The sequence below is a fragment of the Prinia subflava genome, chromosome 22 (genome assembly GCF_021018805.1).
Source record: "Prinia subflava isolate CZ2003 ecotype Zambia chromosome 22, Cam_Psub_1.2, whole genome shotgun sequence".
NCBI classification, from domain to species: domain Eukaryota; kingdom Metazoa; phylum Chordata; class Aves; order Passeriformes; family Cisticolidae; genus Prinia; species Prinia subflava.
In genome coordinates, this window is record NC_086268.1 from 98,181 (window position 1) to 121,924 (window position 23,744).

At 51.8% G+C, this 23,744-nt stretch overlaps 1 protein-coding gene across 2 annotated transcripts in view; it reads right to left on the reverse strand.

Moving 5' to 3' along the window:
* The window catches only part of BCL9L (BCL9 like), a 47,031-nt gene that overhangs the window by 5,008 nt on the left and 18,279 nt on the right, over positions 1–23,744 (reverse strand). The window contains exons 2-7 of one of the 2 annotated variants that reach the window (XM_063417718.1): positions 8,383–8,746; positions 6,601–6,723; positions 5,182–5,392; positions 4,312–4,396; positions 1,490–3,887; positions 792–1,052 (exon numbers count right to left, since the gene is read on the reverse strand). In XM_063417718.1, the coding sequence (XP_063273788.1) occupies positions 792–1,052; positions 1,490–3,887; positions 4,312–4,396; positions 5,182–5,392; positions 6,601–6,723; positions 8,383–8,683 (3,379 nt within the window). In that variant the 5' untranslated portion in view covers positions 8,684–8,746. The remainder of the gene's footprint in view (positions 1–791; positions 1,053–1,489; positions 3,888–4,311; positions 4,397–5,181; positions 5,393–6,600; positions 6,724–8,382; positions 8,747–23,744) is intronic. The other variant, XM_063417717.1, reaches the window with a different exon arrangement.

The window sequence follows — 23,744 nt, forward strand, 5'->3', positions numbered from 1 at the left end:
GAGTCAGCAGTCCAGCACAGGTGCTGTCTGGGCGGGAAGGCCTGCGCCCATCAGAAAAGCAGAGCAGCCATCAGTGCCTGTGGAGGCAGCCAATGCATTTGCATGCCTGCAGTCAACCAAAGTGACTGCTCAGCAGTGAGAGTCAAAAAGTTGATTTTTCATTTTCAAAACTGCCAAAAATATTTACCAGACAGCTTTAGACCCCTAAATCAAGTGGTAGAGCATGTTGGAATTCCCCCTTGGGCTGGTCACCACGTGACAAAAAATACTCATTTGCCTAGGTGTCCTCACCAATGCCACTAGTTAGTGGAGCATATCTGGTCTACTGAAATCACAACTGTGCTACAACACAGCCTTGCCTGTGCAGGCACTTGGGCTCCACTCCAAACACCAGACTCCCAAGCCCTACTCAGAGCATCCCTGTCCCACTGCACAGGAACACAAGGGCTCTAAGCCTCTGCCTGCACGTCCTGGATCTGAGAAAACTCCACAAGTCATGAAAACAATACATCTACATGTGTAAAGGTAAAAAACTTCCAGGTCTTGTGGAAGAAGGACTCCTCAAGCCAGACCAGCTCATGTCCTTCCACCCAAGCCAAAAGCTGATGGACAGCCTGGGCAGTGGGCAGGGAAGTGCACAGACTGTTACAAACAAAGTGGAAATTTAAGCTATGTGACATGGCAGTCATAGGGAGATCAGAGTTTCTAATACCTCCTCCACCTGCTGTCTCAGGTCCACTGGCAGCCAAGACAGTCTGACCCCTCATAAGCCCACCTCCAGAAGTAGATACCTGACATACTTCCAGGTGGGAGCATAGGCCTGTCTGGCAGCAGCTCGTCATCAGAGGTGGCGATGGTTTTGATGGCATTGTGGTAAAGTGGTGTGGAGCTGGGCATGGCATACTTGGACATCTGGGACATCATCAGTGAGAGTGGGTTCTGGGAAGGGGATGGATCTGGAGAGGAAGTAAAAGGCATGTTTGGATTCATGGTGCTAGGGGTGTTGCTGGCTGGTGCGGAAGAGCTGCTCCGAGGCCCAGTAGGGAGAGAACCTGCAAGCAAGAGAGATCAGCTTAGTATTGTTCACAAACTGTGGCTGCCTCCCACCACAGAGCAACCCTGTCCTGTCCTGACAGCAGTGACCAGAGGAGGCTGCAAAGCACAGAGCTGCCAGAGTCCAGAACTCTCTGGACTCTGAGAAGGCTCATGCAGAGACCCTGCTCCAGACCAGTGACAAAATTCCACTTAACCCTGCCTCTGACTGCCTCTCTGACTGCCCAGCACAGACACAGCATTTGCTGCCTGTCTCACAGATCTACCTGAAAAGGCCTTGTTTGGACTCCGGGGAAAAAATACCTCTCTGTGAGATGCGGGACCAGACACAGGAACATGTGTCTTCCCCCTCCAGAGAGAGGGCTGGAGAGAAACCCTGTCCACACACCCACCAAAACTAAGCACAGATATGTACTCATACAAAACACCAGCATACCCTGATCCAGTGCTCCAATGGAAGCAGATGAGTTCATATTGAGAGTCTGCTTGCTCTGGTTGACTCCTGGGCTGGGCATAGTGGCTTTGGGAGATGGCACCCAACCAGGGGACGAAACAGCCATAGAAGGGGACTTCAGACGGCTTGGTGAGCCAGTTGGAGACCGGACACTGAGTGAGGAACTCATCACTTGGGGGGACTTGAGGGGTCCAGACTGGTTTGAAGGTGGCATGCTGACCATCTGTGAGGGTGTCTGTGGGGACTTGAGATTAGCGGATGGGGAGGTGACCAGTGGTGAATGCACCTGGCTAAGGGTGGGAGACTTGAGGTGACCCACGCTGGGGGAATTCATCTGGTTGATGTTGATGGTGAGGTCAGAGGGCCGGCGGCCCAGCCCCCGGGAAGGTGCTGGGTGCATGTTGGCCAGGTTTCCCCCTGGTGTGGGAGTGGGATTGGAGGCTGGAGGCAGAGGAATGTGGCTGAGTCTGGTGGTGCCACTGATGCTCCCAACGGGCATGGTGCCCTGCTCAGGGCTGAACATGTCTGACCCACTGCCTATCTCCTGGGGCAAGCTGGGGTAAGACCCTTGCCCAGTCGAGAAGCCTTGCTGTCCTTGATTGGGGAACTGTGAGGGAATCATCATTTTCTGGGGTCCCGTTAGTATTGCACTGCCATTGCCATTCTGAGCCCTAACCCTGGCCAGCTCCTCAGGGTTCATGCCCTGGTGGGTCATCATTTCGGGGCCCCTCATCTTCTGCGACATCATCATCTGTTGCTGTGGGGTCATCTGGACATTGAGGTTCATGTTCATGTTCATATTGACATTCATGTTCATGTTGAGGTTTCCAGGGCCCATGGGTGTATCCAGGTCCCGAAGGCCTGACTGACTCATAGTGGGGCTCAGCATCCCCCGAGTGCCTGCAAAATCCATTCCCATTGGGGCACTGTTCAGGCTTTCACCCGTTATCTGCCCAGCAAACATGGATGGATCCATCTGCCTGTGAGCCTGCATCATCCTCTCCATTTCCATGCCCTGGCTCATGGAGTTGCTGGATATCCCCATGGGCCTCTGCATTGCCACTGGGCGTTTTTCCATGAGCTGATGCCGCAGGATCTCCTCTCTGGCACGGGGATTCATAAACCTTTCTGGGTCCCCTTGCCCTGGTGGGTAGGGCAAGGTGCCTTGTGGGAAGTTCCCAGGGCCTCCCATAGGAGATATATCATCACTCCATCCCATGCTGGGCCTGACTGGCCTCTGCATGGCATTCATGGGCCCAAGAGCATCCAAGGGCATGTTCTGCATCCCTCCAAAGCCAGAGACTCTCTGCACTTGATTCCCAGGGAACCGTGGCCCAGGGAAGGGTGGCCCTCCCCGCAGCTGCAGAGAGTCCTGCACATCTATGGGTCCCCGCAGCTGGCTGCCCATCCCTGGTGGCCACTGCTCTCCAGGCTTGCTGTGGTAGGGTGGTGGAGGCCCACGCATCATCATGCTCCCCACTGACTGTGGGATCATGATCTCCTGCATGGGCCGGCCATGGATGCTGATCTGCTCCTCTTTCCGTCGCTTTTCCTCGTAGTACTCTTCCTGCAACTTCCTCCAGGCCACCTGCTCTGGTGTCAGGCTGTCCTGGTTCAGCCGCTGCATCATCATGTTCATCTGCTGTCCCATGTCAGTACCAGGGTGGTGGGGCACCTCATGTTCCAGGCCAGGCCCACCAAGGCTCTGGGTCTGGGAGATCATGGACTGCAGAGGCTCTTCATACTTCTTCATGCTGGCAGGAGGCGCGGGGGGCTGGGCAGGGGCAGCCTGGGGCTGAGGGGCAGTCCCCCCCTCACCTGCATTTTGGCTGGACTTCAGGAAGGGCTCGGCCTCCCCACTGCGCAGCAGCAGACGCTCAATGTCTCTCAAGGTCTGCAGGGAACGCTCTCGGTGCTCCAGCTGCTCCTTTGAGAGCCCTTCTGAGTTCATGGTGTTCCTGGGGCCCAGGCCTGCCTGCCCATTCCCTGGCATGCCTGGGCCTGGGCCCTCTCCAAGGAGGCTGGAGCTGGGTGTGGCAGAGGAGTCCACTTGCCCAGGCTGCATGGTGCTGGCAGATGCAGTGGGCGTATTTGGATGGTTACTTCCAGGCTGGTTGTTGCTGCTATTGTTCCCCAAAGAGTTGGGAGTCAGATCTCTCCGGCCATCTTCACTTGTCCCTTCCTGGGGCAGGCTGCTGGGCGCCGGCAAAGGTGTTTGACTGATGGCCTGAGGTGGTGGGGCTGGAGGCTGTGGTGGGGGAGGCTGTGGCTGTGGTTGACTTGCTTGAGGGGCCAGTGGCTGGGACTGTGGAGTGTTGGCAGCAGGAGGGTTAACTGGAAGTGGCTCAGCAACGCCCAGCACTTTAGGAGCAGATGGTGCCTGGCAGAAAAAAGGGGAAGAAACTTGAGCAGGGAAAGATCCTATGAAGGTATTCTTCCCTGCACGCTGCAGGAGACCTGTCTGCCCCAAAATGAAGCCTCATGGCAGTTCACCTTCATTCCTTGCAGGAAAAAACATAGGTACTACAACACAATCTAAGAATGCACAAGGAGGTACTCTGCACACATGGCGGCAGGTGGAACATGCCATGCCCCATCCCAAACTTTTCACAGCTGACATCAGCAAGGACTTGTACGAAAGAGATTTCGCAGCAAAGCAGCTTCCCATCCCACTGAAAGGGCATTCTGGCAACCCCTTCTTTCACAGCTGAGCCAGGGGATGGGGGAGAATGGCCACATCAGACAGGAAGGGTAATTGCCAGCAGCATGTGCCAACAGGAACAATTGGTTCACAGGTGGTATACCTGGTCTAGCTTTGCCCGTGGGACATTCTGTTGATGGTAGGCCAGAATGGAGTCAGCTCGGCCCTGAAGGACAGCTTCTGCAGCTCTAGGGAGAGAGCACAAATCACTTGAGAACAGGAACTGTGCCCCATCCTACCCATCCAAGGCCCCAGTTGCCACCTCCATTCTTCAGTTCTGCAGGAAGAAGGAAATCTCTGGAGGTAGCCAAGAAGGGGAATGTTCTCAGAGTCCTCCCATCTGTCCTGCACAGCCCCTAGTGAGGATCTTCAACGGATGATCACTTGGCTGTTCAATTTCCCTCTTCCCATGTCCTGTGACAGGTTTTGCTTTGTGTCTACTGTCCTAAGGTGGTTGTCACCAAGATGCTCAGGGATCTCCCACACTGAACCTATGGTACAGCAGAGCTTTAAAACTAAACAGACTAGGCTAAACAGACTAAACTAACTGCTAAGATTCTATGGCTGAGACAATGCAGGACAGAAGAGTGGAACTGTGTGGAGAATACCATGTGTTACATTATGTTCCCTGTGACACCCACCCCTTAGATACTTTTGAATCAGACCAGCAGCCCACACTGCTTTTTTTGAATCATTTTGTTGGATGCCAACTAGATGGGCTCTACAGTGGGTGAAATAGAGTGTGGAGCCAAGCCTCACTGGGAGGAAGCGGGCATTTAAGTCGAAGTTTGCCCACCTGCAGTGGCTGCCAGCATATCTCATGAACCCCAGGGGTTTCCCACTCTGTGCGACTGGAGAGACTGGTTGTCTTTTGTGCTCAAGTGCTGCATGCAGCAGGCAGGTGTGACAAGGCTGGCCAGGTGTGGCAAGGCCAGCCAATACCAATGGGGAAGGTACGGGGTTTACAGCTTACGTGTTAGCAAGGTGCGTTGTAAAGACGTAAACAAACTGTGAAGGCTGCTTCCCTGTTCCACTGCCTCCGCCTCCTGCAGCCTCTGATCGCAAGCCAGGGGCAGCACCATGGGGCACGCCGGAAGCACTGCTCTCGCTCAGGTTAGGCAGCGGGTTGGACCCTGGGCCAAGCTGTGGGGCCGTGGACATCGCAGGATCTGCTACATTACAGCCTGCGGGAGCAGAGGAGAGGAGCTGCCGAGCGGGCGCTGCTGCCGGGTCGGAGCCCGCGGGCGGCACGGACGAGCCGCCAGCGGGTGGCAGCACTGGCCCGCCTGGCCCGGGGCCGCCGCGCACAGCAGAGGTGACTGTGAATCGTCAGCCGTTATTAAGTAAGATCCATAATTAATATTACTAAGCACCGCAATTACCAGAGGCATGCCTTGCCTTCCTCTACCCTAGCCCCTTAACTCAGCTGGCTCCTTGGTTCCCTCCAGCTGCCTCTCCCCATCGCAGCAGCTCCTGCAGCCCGACCCTGCCACCGCAGCATTTACACAGGAGACATCGCGGGGAAACCGGTGCGAGGACAGGGGCACTGCCTCGCTGCCAGCCCCTGCCCCTAGGCAGCCTCACCATGACCCATTCCCGCCAGGCAGATCTGGGAGCAGGCTGTGACAAGGGAAGCAGCACCATCCCTTCCCACACAGCCTGCACAGGCTGTGGACTGTGCTGAGAAGTACAAGCGGATGTTCTGGAGACGATGGCAACAATGTGCTGGCCGGCACAGAGGCCACCCTCCCCTTGCTTTTCTACACGTTCATGTTCTCCAGCAGACAACATGGGCATTTCCTAGAGTCCTACAGGACCTTGCTCCATCTCTCAGATATTCTCCCTGTTACAGTTTGAAAGCAAAGTGAACTGTAAATATAAAATGTCTAAGAATGCTCATGCTTTTGGAAAACAGAGAAGACCTACAGTTCATTGTCCCAAAAAGTGCACACCTCAGGCCAGCTCAGCTCTGCCTGAACCACTGTCAAGACCCCAAGAATCTCTTTAGACTCAGCTGTCTTTACAACACAGCTGCAGAGAGAAAGGTGTGTTGTGCCCTGGCACAGACTCAGCTGCTGCAACAAGAACAATGCACATCTCACTCTGGCTGCCATTATGACCAGGTCAGTGCGGCCAGAGCAGTGTACAGCAGGGACATTCAACCTCAACAACTTTTCCCTCCAGCATCTCAGCAGCATCTCCAAAAAACAGGTCCCAGACCTCACTGCATGGCAAACATTCTCACAGCACAATGACCACCAACTGCAATGGGCCCCCACATACTCGGCTAAGTGAGCACACACAGGCAAAGCTAGAGGTGCCAGTGTCCTGAGCCATAGGAAGGACCTAGCTTTATTCAGGCTTCAGAGCTGGTAAGGAGGCAGTCACTCACTGTGTGCACTGCTGATGGGTTTGTCGTCTTCCTCGCTGTCCGGCCCAGAGCACCATTCATCACCACTGTATGGCTGCTTCCTTTCCAGTACACACCGACGCTTACTACGGGGAGCCACCTCACCTGCAAAGGGACAGGGCCATCAGAGGCGCTTAAGGGGCTGAAAGGCTGGGGTCCTGCCCAGCTGGGTGCTGCATGCTGGTAGTGCCAACCCCACCACGATGCACTGAACAGTAAGCCTTATTCTGACATCTGCCCAGCACTGGTTAAGAACCTGAAGCATCTGCTCAGTCTGGGCTCCTTGTTTTAGCAGCCAGATCTAGTGAGACTTCCCTGTGAGAGCCAAAGTTTCAGAATGAGATGTATGTCTCACTCCCTGCACACAGATGTCTACCTGCATTTCCAAACTAAAGAGCTTTGGCCATTAACTGTAAATTTAAAGGGTCTGTGATTCAGCAATTAAAATCTTAATACAGAACAAGAGGGTGCATTCACATTCTTCGTAGGAACAAGAAACACAATCTGCCCTTTGTCAACATCGATCTGGCAGGGGCCTTCATGCTCTCTATCAACTCGTATGCTCCCTCCACGTGTCCCTGCTCTCAGATGGGACTCATGCAGCTCAGAGAGGAAGTGGCTTGCCTAAAGGCACTTAGGCACTCAGGGAGAGTAATCAGACACAGGATAAATAACTTCCAGTTGTGTGCTTTAACTAATGAAACATTTCTGGCCTTACTTTTTTACATTGTCTTTTTTACATTACGACCATATTCACGTGATCTGTCAGTGTATTAGGAAAACAGGAGATGTGGGCATTTTTGATCAAGCCATTTCAATAATTTTTCTGTGGAACCGTCGTTACAAGACAGTTCTGGGGTAAAACTGCAAATGCTTATGATTAGTGGTGTACAGTTACACCTGTAACACTATGGGGAGAAAGCCTTCCTGGGGGCAGGAAGTCCATTCAGGTACATTCTACCTGTTCTTCCATGGCACAGCTCTGGCCTAGGCCAGTCAGGCAACATGGCTTTGACTGTGAAAACAAATCCTTAGGGGCACAAGCCGGAACAGCAGCTCTGTGTCTGCAGACCGGGTGTGAGTCTTGGTTGGAATCAAGGAATTTCTCCTCCTACAACTGTCTGGGAGATGCTCAAGTATCCCACACAGCCACTGAGCACAGAGCTTGATGTAATGCAAGAGGCTACAGGGAAGGCTGCTGAGGACAGGGAAGGCAAAGCATTTAGAAGCACTGACTCAGCCCTTTTCCAGAAGCCACATGCTGTAACACAAGAGTTATCCATTGCTGATGAAACCACAGAACTGTTCAGACAGTGACCCTCACAGCACCTCCTTGCTAACCATGACTGAGTTGTCGGGTAGCTGCAACATCACAAATCAGCTCTCTACCAAGAGCAAGGAGATAGAAAACAACTCAGTCTCAAATTAAAAGTTTGCATATTGCACATGCAGGGGCATTCAGTGTAGTTTCAGCGAACCATGCTGTTGCTTAGATGGCCTCAGTGGCCTGTAAAAACCAGTGCCAGATTCTGGGTGTAACAAATGGTTTAGGGAATGAAATGCAAAGCAAATGAGAATTCAGCCACTCTGGTCCGAAAAATGCAGATGTGACAAGCAGTGATGCAAAGTCACACAGGCAGCCAGGACAAGCCTGAACACAACACACAGCACAGAAACCAAGGATGCTCCCATCCCAAGTCCTGCCAGGATGTTTGTAGCAGCTGAGAGGAGGACATGCTGAGGCAAGGTCTAGGAGAGCATTACCTTTTGACTCTGTGTCCTGTGATGGGGTGCTAGCTTCTCGCTGTTCTCCGGAGTCCACCGAGATGCTTCGTTCCCGCTTCACCTTGCCCTTCAAGGAGCTGAAGTTAGGGACAGTGTTCTGGCTGTTTTTCAGTCCAGAGCTGCCAGGGGAAATCTGAGTGGCCTTGCTGCCATGGCTGCCTGCCCCCACACCCTTTGAGCCCAAGTTACAGGTGGGTGCTTGGCTCACATTGTGGTGCTGGGCCAGGGCACTGCTGCTGCCTGCCTTGCCATGGCTGGGCAGTTTGTTGTCAGGGTGCATTGGCTTGGCTAAAGCTTCCCACAGTGCCAGTGGAGGGAGCTCCCACCCCCTTAGATCAGAAACCTGCAAGAGAAAAGAGCAGCAAGTCAGCATGGTGCCCCTCACATGGTTGCAGCTGCTGGGGGCACAGCCCAGGACCAGTGCACTGCGGCTGTTAGTTGGTCACAGGGCCAGACAAAATCCATGGCAAGGCACAACCCAGAGCTGCTCATGCTGTGAATTAGCCTTGGCCCCTTTGAGAAAAAAATCCTGCTCTGCAGTTACCCACTCACATGCTGACAAGCTGTAAACTCTCACCCAGGCATGGCAGACTTGCCAGTACTTCAAGGAAGAGCCACAGACACAAGAGCCCTCATCTCCAAGGCCAAGACGAGAAATGGGTGCTCCATGCCAGCCTGGCCCTTTGGTGAGCAGAAGGATGCTCACAGCTGTTTTGCAGGTGTTCCCAGAGCTTAGACAACTTTGTGACCCTTGAGAGAAATCTGGTGCCCTACTGTTTTCAGGGACCTCTTTTGCTGCTAAACAAATGCAAAACTCCTCTGCCCTGCAAAACACACAAAAGACAACTGAGCAGACAGTCTTGACACAAGCCTATAAAGAGAACTGGGACAGAGCAGGGGACAAAGGTTGAAGCAACTGAGAAGGAGGCAGTGGATTGCAAGGCAAGGGCAGAGCTGGGAAGTGCAGGCACTCATCAGACAAGCTCTGCCTCTCCCAGGGACCTGAGGGACAAGCCCAGCTCCAACTATAAGGCTCTGGGTGAGGGGGTGTCCAGTGGGAGCTTCCAGCCCAGCAGGATGATGCAATTGTGCCACAGGCCTGCTGGGATAGCAGGATGATGCTCTCCTGCTCAAAACACAGCTCAGCTTTCTGAATAGCCCTGCAGGCTGAGGCAGAGTCTGGCTGAAAAGAGGAGGTTACAGCAGCACACAGAGGTTTCTGGGCTGAGGGACATGCATGCAGCTAAGCAATGCTGCAGCAGCCCTCCTTTCAGGATCTAGTTCCCTGGGCAGATTCTCATGTTCACACTGGGAATATTCTCCTGGAAACTCTGCACAGGCATTAGAGATGACTGCGATGCAGCTCCGTATCACATTGTGTACTCTGGAAGCCCACCACAAACCCTCAGTCCAACACACAACCCTGGTAACTACACCATAACCCTGTCACAGTTGGTTTTACTTCTTGGGGAAGCAGGAGGCAAGGAGAGTAAACCACATGTTCATGGAACCTGAGGTATTACTCTGTTCACTCACATCTGCTATATGTTTTGCATGACACCCCCACAACGCACCTGAGAAGCTTGCCTGTGCACAGGCTGAGGAATTTCCCAGCACACAAGGAGGGCGTTGCTCCTCCCATTTGGACCATGCAGTCCAGATGCGGCACACAGATTTCTTCTGCCACCCAGGGACAGGAAGCACCAGCTCCAGACCAAACCCCATGCGTCTAAATAGTACCACAAGAGCTCAGCAGCACTACCCTTGCTGCTCCTGGGTTGCTGAAGGTGAGCCTGGAGACACCACTAGCAAAAGCCAAGTGCTTGCTCTGCCAGGGCAAATCACTGCACCCTTGCAAAGAAAACAGAGTGAAGCACATTTGGCAGACCCATAATCCCCAAAAGATTGTGATCGCCACAAAGCACAGGCTGCAGCTTGTCATACACTGTGAGTTCTGTGCCTGCACAAAGGGTCTTCTCTGCAAAGGGGTCTTCTCTGCAAAGGGGTCTTCTCGGCACTTGCTTCCCTGCAAGCTAAGCTGGGGGCTGCTGGCAGGCTATGCAAACACTGCTGTGGCATGGCCCGCCCAAGCATTCTTCCTTAGTGGGATCCTTCCTGCACAGCTTGGCCTATCATTGCTTCCTAGCTAGGAGTTGTTAGTTGCTCCCTCCTCCTCCACCTACACCCCACAAACCTCGGTGAGAGTTCTGCTCTAGCCTGGAGGAAAATGGTGAGCTACAGCACTGATTAATTTTCACAGCACATAAGGGAGTTGCTAGCCCTTTAAGTGTCAGCCAGTCTCGCTTGCTCGCTCTTGTTCTCTAGAGACCTATTAATAGCAGCTGGAAAGATCACATCACTCTCTGGATATTTATACCCCTCATTCCACACCAGGAGAGATTTATGTCAGAGCTGCTGTCCCAGTGCCTGCCCAATTGCTCTGTCAAACCACTTGCAGGAGGAGGGGAGCTGAGGGGGGAAGGAGACACAGAGAGGGCAAGCAGGGAGGAGGAGAAGGTCCATATGGCACAAGCTGCAGCATTAAGCACACATGCTGCCTGCAGCCACTGGCTGGCCAGCCACAGGGAGCCTTCAGCCCCACTGGAAGACGTTGCTGCCAGACAGCATTCCAGAAAGCAAGCCCTGCTGCAGTTCCTTCTGCTGGTGGCCCAGAGGCCCTCCCCCACCTCTGCTATGCCGCACTCACAACCCCTGCAACACTCTGCACCACCATCCTGAGGGTCACAAACCCACTGATGCCATTGTGTGGCTACACCCACACAGAGGAGGTGCTTCCATTTCAACAGTAGGTTGGGAGATCCAGATCTGCAAGGGCATGATACTGTGTTTGTAACAGATTCCAAAATGCTTCACTGAAAATGTGACTGCTCAGCATCACTGCCACACAACCTTAGTAAAGGCCAGCACGGTGAATACTTCAGGGGGGTAGGAAGAAGCCCAGGGCTCTGAAAAGCCCATGCCTGTGGAGTCCAGATGCACCTCCTGTCGCTCTGGTTCTCAGATGTGACTGCATGGAACACACACCTCCATCCCGAAGGACCTGGCAGTTGCCATGACAAAACCTTCAGGCACTCCCTGCAGCGTGGATGAGCCTCATCTGCTGTGAGGTTCCTCCAGAATGCAACATCTGCAGGGCACCTACCCTCTTTCTTTTTTTTTGGACTAGGCTGGTCCAGGGAGGTAATTCAAAACCCTGCCTGAGGCAGGATGGAAAGCTACCCTGGGCTAACAGAGGGACCTGGCTAAACTTTGGAAAGCCCTCCCTTCTCGTGTCCTCTCAGATGGGTAACACTTGCCTCACAATTCCTAATGGGACAAATGCCAGAAGCAGCTGCCTGAAGATTCTGTTCTGCTTTCAGGAGTAGCAACAGCTGGATTGTGTTGCAGATGGATCGAAGGGATCCGCCTCAGCCTCTCATGTGTCTGGCCGAAGCATGACAATAGGCATCTCGACTGCTGTAAGCTCCTTCCACACACCCTGAGATTCTAACTAGATTTCAGCAGGCATGCCATACACCTGGGCCATGGAAGATAATTAACTAGAAAGTAGACACATTGACACCAGGAGACGAACAATTCAAAACATCTTGAAAAGAACATGACAAATAGAAGACTGCACAGAAATCTGTCTTTCTCTGCAATTTAGCAACACACCCACTCCAGGCTGGTAGTTTTAAAGACAATAGCAAACTTGATTCCCAGTGGTTAAAGCAAGGAGACGAGATTCCTGTCTTCTACTCCCAGCTACCACCAATTCCACTTGTGAGCCCATGCAAGACGCCTAGGTTTTGGGTGCCTTGATTCCATCATCATTACATTGGGGAACAACCCAGTCAACTTCATGATAGCAGAGAGGCTTTCAAGGCACTGTAGAACGCAGGGCTACATCCAAATGCAGAGAGTGTTTGCACGTGATACACCTGAAAAGCCACAGTTTTAAATCTAAGGCTGGGACCTTAGCAGATAAGAAATCTTGAAACAAAATAACAAAAAGTGCTTTCAGTAACCCTCCTCCAGAGTATGGTCTCAACAGCAGCAGAGGGAGAGGAGTAAGCTCTAGGCAGGAGAGACTGGGCTGACATTTGCAATCTGGGAATTGCTAGCTGATAGTTAAGAAACCTGAAACCCTGCTGCATTCCCGGAAGACTTGCTGGTGAATCATGCTCCCGCTCTCTCCAAAGGACAATAGCATGGATTCCCAACACTGCGGCAAAGAATGAGGGGCCCATGCCTGCCACCAGCCTTGCAGCTTCCACATCTGGGAGCTGGCTGGCACTGCTGCTGTGCTATACCCTCTTGGAAGAAGGCTCAAGAGAGGAAGCCAGGACAACAGAGCCACAGTGATTCAAAAAGGAAGGCGCTTTACTGTGCCTCCCTCCCACGACTACCAAGTTGTGCATACACAGTGGACACCAGAACCCAGCCTCCTCAGCTGTGCTGTGTGTTCCACAGCTCACCAAAACCCAACATACGAAACAGGTTGTGACACAGTGATGCAACACACAGAAAGTCATTGAACCTTTCTCTGTCAGCCTGTCCAAGACAAACACTCTCTAAGCATATAACCTATGTTGATAACCACCCAATCACTCACAACAAGATGCAATCTTAGACAACCCAACACAAATCCCATGGACACCACCACAAACTCATGCTGAACACCTTGGCTTTGGAAATGAGAAGTCTTAAGCAAGCTGAAGGGCTTCTTGAAGAGGCATTAGGCAGAGAACAGCAGGAGACTCCAGAAACCCACTGCTCCCTCCTGAGATACTAAGCATTCCAAATCTGGATGAGATCCCTAGCACATGACCCAACACCGGTCCTAGATTACCAGTCCTCTCATGGTTAGCAGCAGAGGGGGTTGAACACCTCCAAAAAAATACCATACTATGTCAATGAGGTCAGTGTATTTCATGAACGGAAAGACAAACTTTCCAGAAGTGAGATTACTGAGGTGTGAGACTCTTGGATCATTTCTGATTTGAGAAAAGGCCAGAATCAGAAACTTGATCTTTCCCATGCAAAAATCGTGGTTTCAAAACAGTCCTTTTCACAAGATGGTTCAACAGGTTTTGAGTCTGTTCCAGTGATACACAAAACCCTCAAAACTAGTAGTGAAATAGCATTGCTGTCAGCCAGCCAGCTCCAGCCAAGAGTCAGGGAGGGCTTCAAACACCCAGATGAGCCTGAAACCAACCTGAGCCCAACAAGCACAGCTGCGAGACAATCAGCTATTTAGCAACCAGTGACTGCGGGATCATGTCCCTGACTCCAGTGTGGCAACACTTGCCTGAGAGTGTTCATCACCAGTGACAACAGCTTTAACCCAGGCTGCTGCTGCTAAAGGCATTCTCATTTAAGCTTTGCTTTGGCCAGACTCAGAGACACTGGAAGACAGGGAGTTCCACTGGGCAACTCTGCTGACAAGGGTCATCTGTTTTGAACGTGTCATGAAATTATCTTGCCCTTTTATTATCAGACTGATAAACTGGAGAAGCCCCTTCCCAGCCCCTCTTGCCCACATGAAGGGCAGTACAGCCACCTGTATGTTGCAGCTTGGCAGACTGTGGTCAAGTAGCAGCATGTCAGGAAGCAAAGCCAGAAATCTCTTCCAAAGGTACAGCTGCTGCTGAGGGAGCTTCAATTTCTTCTAAGGCAGGATCTCATCCTGCAGTATATGAAATCTGGCCAGGAAAATGGGCTCCTGTGACAGCTGGACACCCACACACAGCCTTTGGCTGTGCTGGGATGCACTAAGACAAGTTCATCTGTACATGAATGGGGCGGTTTCCCTGAGAATATCCTTCTGGCAGATAACACCACGGGCCGCAATGCAAGGCCAGACATAGACCTCCGTGGACAGTTGCTACATGGGATGAGGAGACCTCCTCAGGCCATTTCCACTGTGTTTGTGCACTGGGGTTACTGGGACTGGGCAAGTAATGCTAAAAAGCCTAGCTAGTGAGTTCACACTGCCTCTGCTAAACCAGCTCTCTTGAGCAGCAGGGCTCACAGCTGAGACCTTAGAACCCCACCTTTTCCACAAGAATTGCAAGGGAGACAAGCCTTGTCTAGGGTCACACATGTCAGATAAACAGCTGATCTAGCTGAGCCTATGAGAACAGTCTTTCATCTGCATCTAGGATTCAGTAACTGCTTAAGGATCCTTTGGCAATAATGAAAGAAGTCTGCAATGCCAGTAGTGTTCAGGATTGGAATCCAGCAATGCCAGAACTTCACGAGGAGCTTCCAAGCTTTAACACAACAGTTTCTGCTCTTCTTTTTATACAGCAGTCTCTTTGCAGGGCTCTGTGACAGACTAGCCATCGTCAGCAGGGGCATTGCACTGGCTGCCTTCCCTGCCTCCGGTCTCCAAGCCAGAGATACAAGGGTTCCTGAGCACTGCAGAGTCTGTTGCCTGTGGCTAGTCCAGCTTCATGCTGGCTGTCCAGAAGCATCAAAATTTCCGGGTGTCCCACCTCTGGGCCCGAGGCAGAGCCTATGGGACAAAGCCACTAGGTGTCACCGTCACCCAGGGCATCCAAAGTCTGGCCAGGGCTGAGCACACGCCAACTCGCTGCACCTCCTGCCAGCAAGAGGTGCCTGGGCTGGCCCACGGTGTGTGCACCTGGACCCCAGGCTTCCTTGGCACCTCAGCTCTCACACCAGGGGCTCTGCAGCATGTGGAGGGTTGTGCTGGGGAGCAGAGCCATGCACCACATCCCTGCAGCAGATGCTTACTATGCTCTTTCAGATTAAAGCAGCATGGAGATGCCTGTTGCACACTGCAAGAGAGGGCTAGACATTCCATACCACCTTGCAGAAAATCTCCCTGAAAAACTAGCTCTCCCTTTGAGCAAACTCAGATCACTTTCCAACCTGAAGAACAGCACAGTCTTTGCTGACAGGGTCCCAGTAGGAAACTCTTGTGGCAGGGGTTTGACTCCGCTACCACCTCTCTCAGGAAGGCATACCCCAGCTGCACAACCAGCAGTGCAACAAGTTTGTTTGCCTTTGAGGAGGCTCACGGCAGAGAGTTGAGGAAGAGTTGGATTCTTCCTATGACCAATCCTGGCACTAAATGCAACATACAAAAGACATACCTGCACAAAAGGAAGAGGCTGGAATATCTGCAGGCCTGCAGATTGCCTGGATTGCAGCACCATGTCTATGCAACTGGGCACACACGTGTACGTACCCCAGCACACCTGGGGAGAGGGAGCTAACAGAGAAATGCAGGAAAGAGGGAGAAGCAGGGTGGCTGCCTCAACACCTTGCCCCCACGCTGCCCTCTGCCAGCCCTGCCTGTAGACGAGATGCAGTAAGCTACTGTGCACTCCTCCAAGATTATAAATACCAGGCCCAGCAGCAGCAAGTGCTGGGCCTTATATTTAAACCATGGCTGGCTGAGGTCACTTCCTTTTCCCAGCAGCTCCCTCCAGCCCCCACTCCATTGCATCCTCGTATTTGCATGCCACCATGACTAAGGCACATCGGGGTGTAAGGTCATAGGGGAAGGAGCAATGCAACTACCTCGCAGGAAATTCCACCCTGGGAAACCTTTCACCTTCCCCAGTGCAGAGAGGATCAGCACAGGCAGATGATCCTGCAGCTGAGTGGTGGCAGCTGCCTGCAGGCAGTACTGAGACTACAGTGTTGGGCTGGAAAGGGAGGGAGGGACCTCGAAGAGAGGGGAGCCACTGCTCCCCACCTGGCTTTACCATCAGAGTCTGAGCTAGCACCGATCTGGAGAGAAGTTTCCCCATTCTGCACCCTAAGATGGCAGTTGCTCTACCTCCTCACCATGCTTCACCTTTACCCCCAGAAGCCTCCTCCATATGTAAAGCTGAAACTCCCCAGCTTTTGCCACTGGACAGGTGCAAAAAGCGGCATGGCCTTCCCCACAGACCCAGTCCTGAGTCTCAGGGGTTACTCTGCCCTTATACAAACACTCAAGCAACTCACAAAGCTCCTCCAGAGACACAGTGATCTAACCCTGGCCAGGCCTCCAACCACCCGACAGGAAATGGGCAAAAACTGCCCCATCTTACTAACTGCAGCCCTCTGGGGAGGCAATGAGCCCTCTTGTAGCAGCAGATGTACAGCCACAGATGAAGAGAAAGGTCCAGAAGCTGCTTGCCCTGGGGCTTCCCCCACAGAGCCCCTCTTCCCCACCACAAGAGAAAGAGATCTTGTTAGGTTATGACTAGCCAAGTAGGCAAGGGCTTCTGACATTCCTCCAGCTCTGAGGTTTGCAGGAGGCTTTGGGGTTTGCAGTGGTCCTTGTGGCCAGAGGCCAAGTGCCCAGACTCAGCCAGATCAAGCTCTGAAGCAGCATTGCTTGCACTAGGTACAGTAGCTGGGGTCATCAAGTGCTCCCAAATCAGCCCTTGGCCCCTCTCAGTTAACTCTGGTTCTGCCTTTATTTAAGAAACAGAACATATTAAGAAAAGTTATTGCAGCAAAGATCAGGGTACAGAGGGGAGAAGAGTGAAAAGGCTACTTAGTGGGAGGAAATAAGAGATCTCTTGGAAGCAGGATGGCCATTTAGGTAATGATATAAGCAAGTTAGCATTGGGGTTTGCAGAAGAACTAGCTGGTGACTTTGACAAGGTATCTATTAGATTTCAAGGTCCTCAGCTGTTTGGATTACCAAGCCAAATCTCCAGTCTCTGAGCTGGCATGAGATACATCAGGGTTGACATTTCTGAAGACTGACATCCAAAAAGTTTCCTGTACAGAGTCTTAGCATGCTAGTCAAATGCCTCTTTCTCTCCCTCGTCCCATGGATTCTGGAGAGGAAGTTTGTGACAGAGCAGGGGTGCTGAGGCAGCTCTATAACCCCTGGAATCAGCTGATCAGGAAATACACATAGCAGAATGCTGTAGGGAAGCACAACTCCTATTGAAAGACAGACAGTGCAGAGCCAGCGAGCGGAGTGGGACACGATCGTCCAAGCTCCTTTGGCCAGCAACAGGGTACTTGTTGTCCTCTTCGGCACACGGATATTGTGCTTTGGCTCCGAGCCTGCACCCACAGCGAGGCACGCCTGTGCCCTCCAAGGCTCTGTCTCCACAACAACAGGAACCAGAAGCCACAGCAGACCCCGAGCAGCTCATTGGCCCGAGATCACGTTACAGGACAGGAAGGAAGAAGGCACTTTGATCAGTCTGGAATTGCTTTAAACAGGTTCCACACCAGTATCTCAGCCACTGGAATTAACCCCCCAAGAACCCTAAATGTCCCATTCCTAAAGATGTGTCCTGCTCTGGCATGCACTCGGGGCCTAAGCAACCCAGCCACTGGCGGCTGCTCCCAAGCAAAGGTCATGGCAGAAAGCAGCCTAGAAGAAGGCAGAGAGCCTCCCTATGCCTCGTCAGAGGAAATCAAGGCTCAACAGGGCCCTACCTCTCTGGTGCATGTCTTTAGCACAGGCATGTGCTAGCTGTCCTCAAAACAGCAGCAAGAAGATTTTAGAGGCAGCTGGCAGAGACAGGCTGGTGCTCCCCTGCAGGTCCCCTCCTCGCACTCACGGGCAGTGGCAGCTCCTCCACCTGCCTATGGGACTTCCTGCCCCATGTATGCCCATTCTGCAGCCTGCTCCTGGCAGGCAGAGGGTTAATGATGCCCAGGGAGCTGCAGGAAGCCTCTTCCTTGCCCTCTCAGGAACAATGGGACCATTGTGGGAGACTGGGCAAGTGTGGGCAGATCCCAGGACTGGCAGTTACCCAACTGGGCGCCCATTGTTCCTGCTAGGTTCTCTCTCTGCCTCCTCAGGTAGGAGGAGAGAGGGTGGCTGCCAGCCCTTCTGTGGGCCCTGAAAGAACACTAGCCAGCCCAGCCACAGGAGCACCACGTCAGCATGCCCAGTGGCCCTGCCAAGCAACCTCACTCCTGCCGATATGTCTAGGTACAAAATGCAGTCAGACAGCCACAGACACAAAGCTGTCAGATGACACCACCATGCAGCAGACCAGACTGCGAGCTGGCTGAGCGCTGCCAGCACTGCCAGCTTCACACCTGGGTATCCAGCAGGATCAGCTGTGCTTTTGAGATATGTGGGGGGGTGCTGCAGGAGCCAAAATCAGTTTTTCTCATCATAAAATCACATTTCCATTGTGGGTGCAAGTGCTGACCTGGGACCAAGAGCTTCTGGGAAAACTGGGAACTCCTCCATGTGACACACAGGCGAGCAGTGAGAACACAACTGTGCGTGGGAGGACTGCTTTCCAAGCCTCCACAGTCTGAAAGCAGAACGAATAAGCAAGGAAGCAAGCAGCTCCAACATACTCCCACTCTCTACAGATTTGCATCTCCCATGCCCAGCCCATCAGTGAACAGAAAACTCAGGGATGCTCTGAATTCACACCCTCAAAGCACAGAGCTGATCCCCAAGGCAAGACCAGCACTCTACATCACACTCCCAGACTTTTTCCAGCAGAGCTTCATGCCCCCTTGGGTATGGCATCAGGGTATACAATAACAAACACAGCTCATTGAGGCATACACTGAGCATCTGCGTGAAACCTTTGGCCAAGCACCTGACTCTGGACAAATAGCCTGACTTAGGGCTGCTTCATGCCGCCTCTAACACTGGAAACGTCTCTGGCTGGTTCACAGGAGATGCAGTAAGAAAAGTGGAGAAAACAGGCCTACGAGACTAAGCACTGCCTCCCTGGGATCTCCATACTAGGCAGGCAGAGAGTAGCTACAAGTATCTGTATTAGCTGAAGTCCCAACAGAGGAGAGGTGCAGGCCAGGTGCATGCCATGTGTACCACTGTGCACAAACCAACACAGCTCAAACCCTATGGGATCAAAAGCCTATGATCAGCTGTGAGGGAGGATGTCCTTTTCTACTTGATGCTGCATCTGCTTCCCCCATCTCACAACTAGACTCAATCTTCCAATTTCTAGGAGCACAAATACAGGCCATCGTTCTCTGACCTGGCAGCACCAACTCTGCCAGTAGCATCCACCTCTGTTTCTTTTTTATCCAGTCTCAGTGCCCTGCACTAGCTCCAGGAGTGCCACTGCTCCCTAATTTTACCAGAGATGGACTGAAAAGCAGCTTGAGCAGACTCACACAGCTCCCCAGGTCTGCACCCCAGTTCATGCTTTCATAGCCAGTGTCTTTTTCCCTGCAACTCTCAGACAACTACTCTGTCAGTTCTTTACATGTCCCACCTGAGGGCATAGCTTTCTTCCTTCCCCCCAGATCACTTTCTCCCGTGTCTGATACTCAGCTCTGTGAAGGCCACTTCAAGACATGCCAGACAAGTTAAATACAACATTACCTCAGACCCCAAAAGGGAGGCTAGATGCTCTCTAAGAAAGGACTGCAAATAGAGCTGTCATTGCAAACCTGCCATGTGCTTCACTTTGCAGCCAACTCTGTTCAACAAAGCAGCACAACCCCCAGATGGGTTTTGCTCTTCCCTAAACACACAAGCACAAGAGTCCAAGACGAGGGCAGGTAAAAACATCAGATGGATCTGACAGGGCAGGGTTTCATCTGTATCTTTTTAGAAGATGGCATGCCTGAAAGAAAACACAGTATCTGTTTCCAACGAGGAAAAGGAAGAATCTGGGTAACCTTTTGCTAAGAGAGAAAAGAAATTTAAAAAAAAGAAAAAGATCAGGGCAAGAGGGACAAAACAATCTTTGTCCTCATTTTGCTGGTCACACAAGCACAGGGCAGCCGCAGTACCCGCTGCCCCAGCTTGGTCAGCAAATAATAACAACCCATTTTCACCAAGGCTTATAGGAACCAGGATCCATGGTCTAGGGAAAGCTGCATCCCCTGAAAAAAAGGTAGAGCATAGGTGGGATTTCCAGACTACACTGATAATCAGCTCACAGAAACCAGACAGGACAGCACACCCTCAGAGGTCAGTGCTCAGCTCTGCCATGTTTGCTCCAGATGCTGTCCCTTTAAACACGGCTCCAGAGACCACACAAGGGTTAAATCTGCTATAAATACCTGTTCTCAGCAGGGCTGCTGCTCTGAACCCTTCAGCCATCTGTTCTAGCTTTCCCCCATCTAAGACTCTAACATCTGAAACATGCTCACAATTTTTAGGAGTGCTCCCAAAAATAGACCAGTGCCATGGCTTAGCTCCGTTGCCAGTGTCTGTGAGCACAGGAGCATGCATACCAGTGCCTGTGCCAGCACAAGCCCGGAGTCATGCAAATATGAACATGTCTGCCTCTATGACAGCGAGCAGGCCTGCACCAACATGGGTCTGTTTGCATCTGTGCTGGCGTGGGTGTGCCTGCTTAACTGCAAATTCATGTGAATTCGCACAAGCATGTTCATGCTGGTATGAACCTGTAACTGTACACATGTGCGTGTCTACACCAGCATGTGGGCGGGAAAGAAGGTGGAAGCCTCACTGCTGGTGGACATGATGGAAGTCCTGCCGTGCCTTCTTCCTCGGTGGGACAGCAGTGCTGCAGGACACAGCCAGGCACCTCTCCTTTTGGCAGCCCAGCCCCGCTTGGCCTCAGCACAAGAAGTCCCTCTGTATCCAGGCCCTGGCACTCCAATCTAGACAGGGAACCTACCCTGCAGCACAGCAGGGAACAGAGGACACCAGTTCTCTTGTTCAATGCTTGGCTCAGCAAATTCAGCAGTCCCACCTCTGGGCACCAGAACCTCACTGCAAAAGCAAATGAAGCCTGATACGTGTGAGGCACAGGACACATCCAGCTGCGGCTTGCAGGATTTTCTCAAATGCTCCACAGAGAGAGCCCAGGCAAGGCTGCAGATTCAACAGCTTTGGAGCAGAGTGGGCTCCAAGTCTCTCATAGCTCTTTCCAAAAATCAAAGACATGAGCGGGTTCACCCTTCTGACTGCCAAGCCCATTAGCCTCACTCCATGTGGACAAATCCAGGAGACAACAATCATCTTCATGGCCAAATGTAAAATAGGAAATGAGCTGTCAGCTCCCAAATCTGGACATATCATCGAGGAGCAGACAGTCCATTCTCCTGAGCATCCTCAGGACACAGTGCTGCCCACCTGCTCTATGCCAAACAAAGCTCATACTCAAACTCCCACTATTCACTGCAGACCATCACAAAGAAACTCAACCCTGGCTGCTGGCCCTGCTGACACATCATAGGATGATGTGCATGCACGACCCCAGGGAGGGGACATGCAGTGTCCATCCTCCACTTAGTGACAACAGGATGAGATAGCAACTACGTTTTCATCTCTAACTACTTCCACAAGAATGATTTTCCCTTCCAGACCAAGTAAAACTACAGGCAAAGCTCCAAACACAAAGTGCCTGGCTGTGCAGCATGAGGCTTTTTTGGAGTGTTCCATTTCTACCAGTCTCAAACCCCCACAGTGACGTGATGGCAAACACCTACCACAACACAGCACACATGGTGCTAAGCCTCCTTGTCCAGCACATGCACACACACACACACACACACAGAGCACACTGACAGGTAACACTGCAGGGGTCTCCCTCAAAACTGTCCCTATACATGCAGGCCAAGTCCACTGAAGTGTTGTTTGCCTTTTTCTGGAGCGCATTCAAAAGGGCACCTGATCAGTAGGAAGATCAGAAGGCAGAAAGTACGTATTTCCACACTTTTGCTCAGGGTTTGCCAAGCTGCCCACTGCCTTTCATCCCTCTGATGTACTGGAGATAGCCAGCTAACTCGAAGAACTATAAGCAAGACTTTCAGTGAAGCCTAAAATGCAGGTACTCCTTCAACTCAGGTGACAACAGAAATGAAAAAGTGCTTGAAATTCCAGCTCTTCATTTCAGGCTTTGGCAGGGAGATGATCTAGGAAACAGTCTCAGCAGACTGAGTCAACACAGCTGTACTCTGAGAGAGGAAAAAAACCCCATTGATCCAGGTATTGATTTGCTGCAGGAATTTGTGTTTGTTTAGAAGTTTGCCCATGGGTCAGACCTTGTTACAAGTATCTTTCCTCGTGATGAGGTTAGAAACAGACTATGCCAAACTCCAGTCACCTGCCTGGGGAGCAGAATACAAGCAAGTCTGGAAGTTAAGTAGTCCCTCAGGGATGCTTCCCTCCTCTACTCCCACAGCTTTAAAAACCACGTTGTTGGGTGGAGGAACACCACAAACAGCTGTAAGACAGCATTCTGAGGAGTCCAGCTAGGGTGTAAACAGGGGGGCTGAAGACCAGGCAGTCTTCATCTGAAGTTTCAGATCATGAAATGGAAAGGATTTAAACAGCAGATCCATTTCAGAATTATTTCCCCTGCCCCTGTCTGTCAGAAAGAGCAATGGAATTTTGAGATCCCCACAGGTTTGCAATCCAGCCAGGCAAGGACTGAAAAATTACACTGACTAAGACAAAACTAAACTGACAAGTCTTGTTTCCTTCTCTCTGGCAAAATCAAAAGCACACAGGTTAAGTACCAGGACCGCTCCTCCTCTTCTTCTGTCTTGAATGGTTGCTGAGTGAATGACCACAAATAAGTTTAAGGAAAAAGGGTGGCTTTGCCAGGCACAGTGATTTCCATCAGAAAGACTCGGGTATTGCTACAGAGCTCTCCTCTTCCCACACCTCATCAAGCCTATGGGCATAAGCTCTTAAGAGATGGGAAAAGAAAGAGAAGTGATGACAGGCTGAGGACTAGGCACTAGGCAGGAGATACATCCCCAGCATCCTCCTGACCTCAAAGCTCTCCTTACTGCTCAGCAAGTATGCAGCATCCATTACCCTCTACTAATTTCCAGTCCCAGAAATTGCTGCCAACACCAGATGCCAGCATCACTTCTCACTTTTCCTCACCTCTTCTGAGTTGCAGCCATAACTCCTGTATGAACTGCAGATTCTGCACACTGCAGCACTTTCACAGCCACCTCCAGCTTTACCATACAGCAGACCATCAGAGATGGCCACCAGCCATCACAGAAGAGGTGGGGACATAACACGCAGAGACATATGTCTTGGGAATAATAGCGCTGTCGGTCTCCTCATGTCTGCATTGTCCACGTGACATGTGGCAAAGAGGCTCAGCCTTACCAGCAACTTGTGGGTACCTTTCCCCACTGTGTTCTTAAGCCTCTTTGTCCATCTTTCAGTTCCCTTCATTTCGACACAGGAAAATTGTGAAGGATTTATTTTGCCTTTTAACATTTCTTAGCCCATCATTCCCTTGCTAAAATAAAAACAGTAAATCAGTTTCTCCCATTCCCCACTTTTGCTGCCTTGCAAGTGTGTCCCGTGATTAAGCTGTGATATACGACAGAGGAAGCAGTAAACTAGCTCAGACCAATGTGGGTATCCTCAGCTACTGCGTGGCTCACAGCAGGCAGCCAGC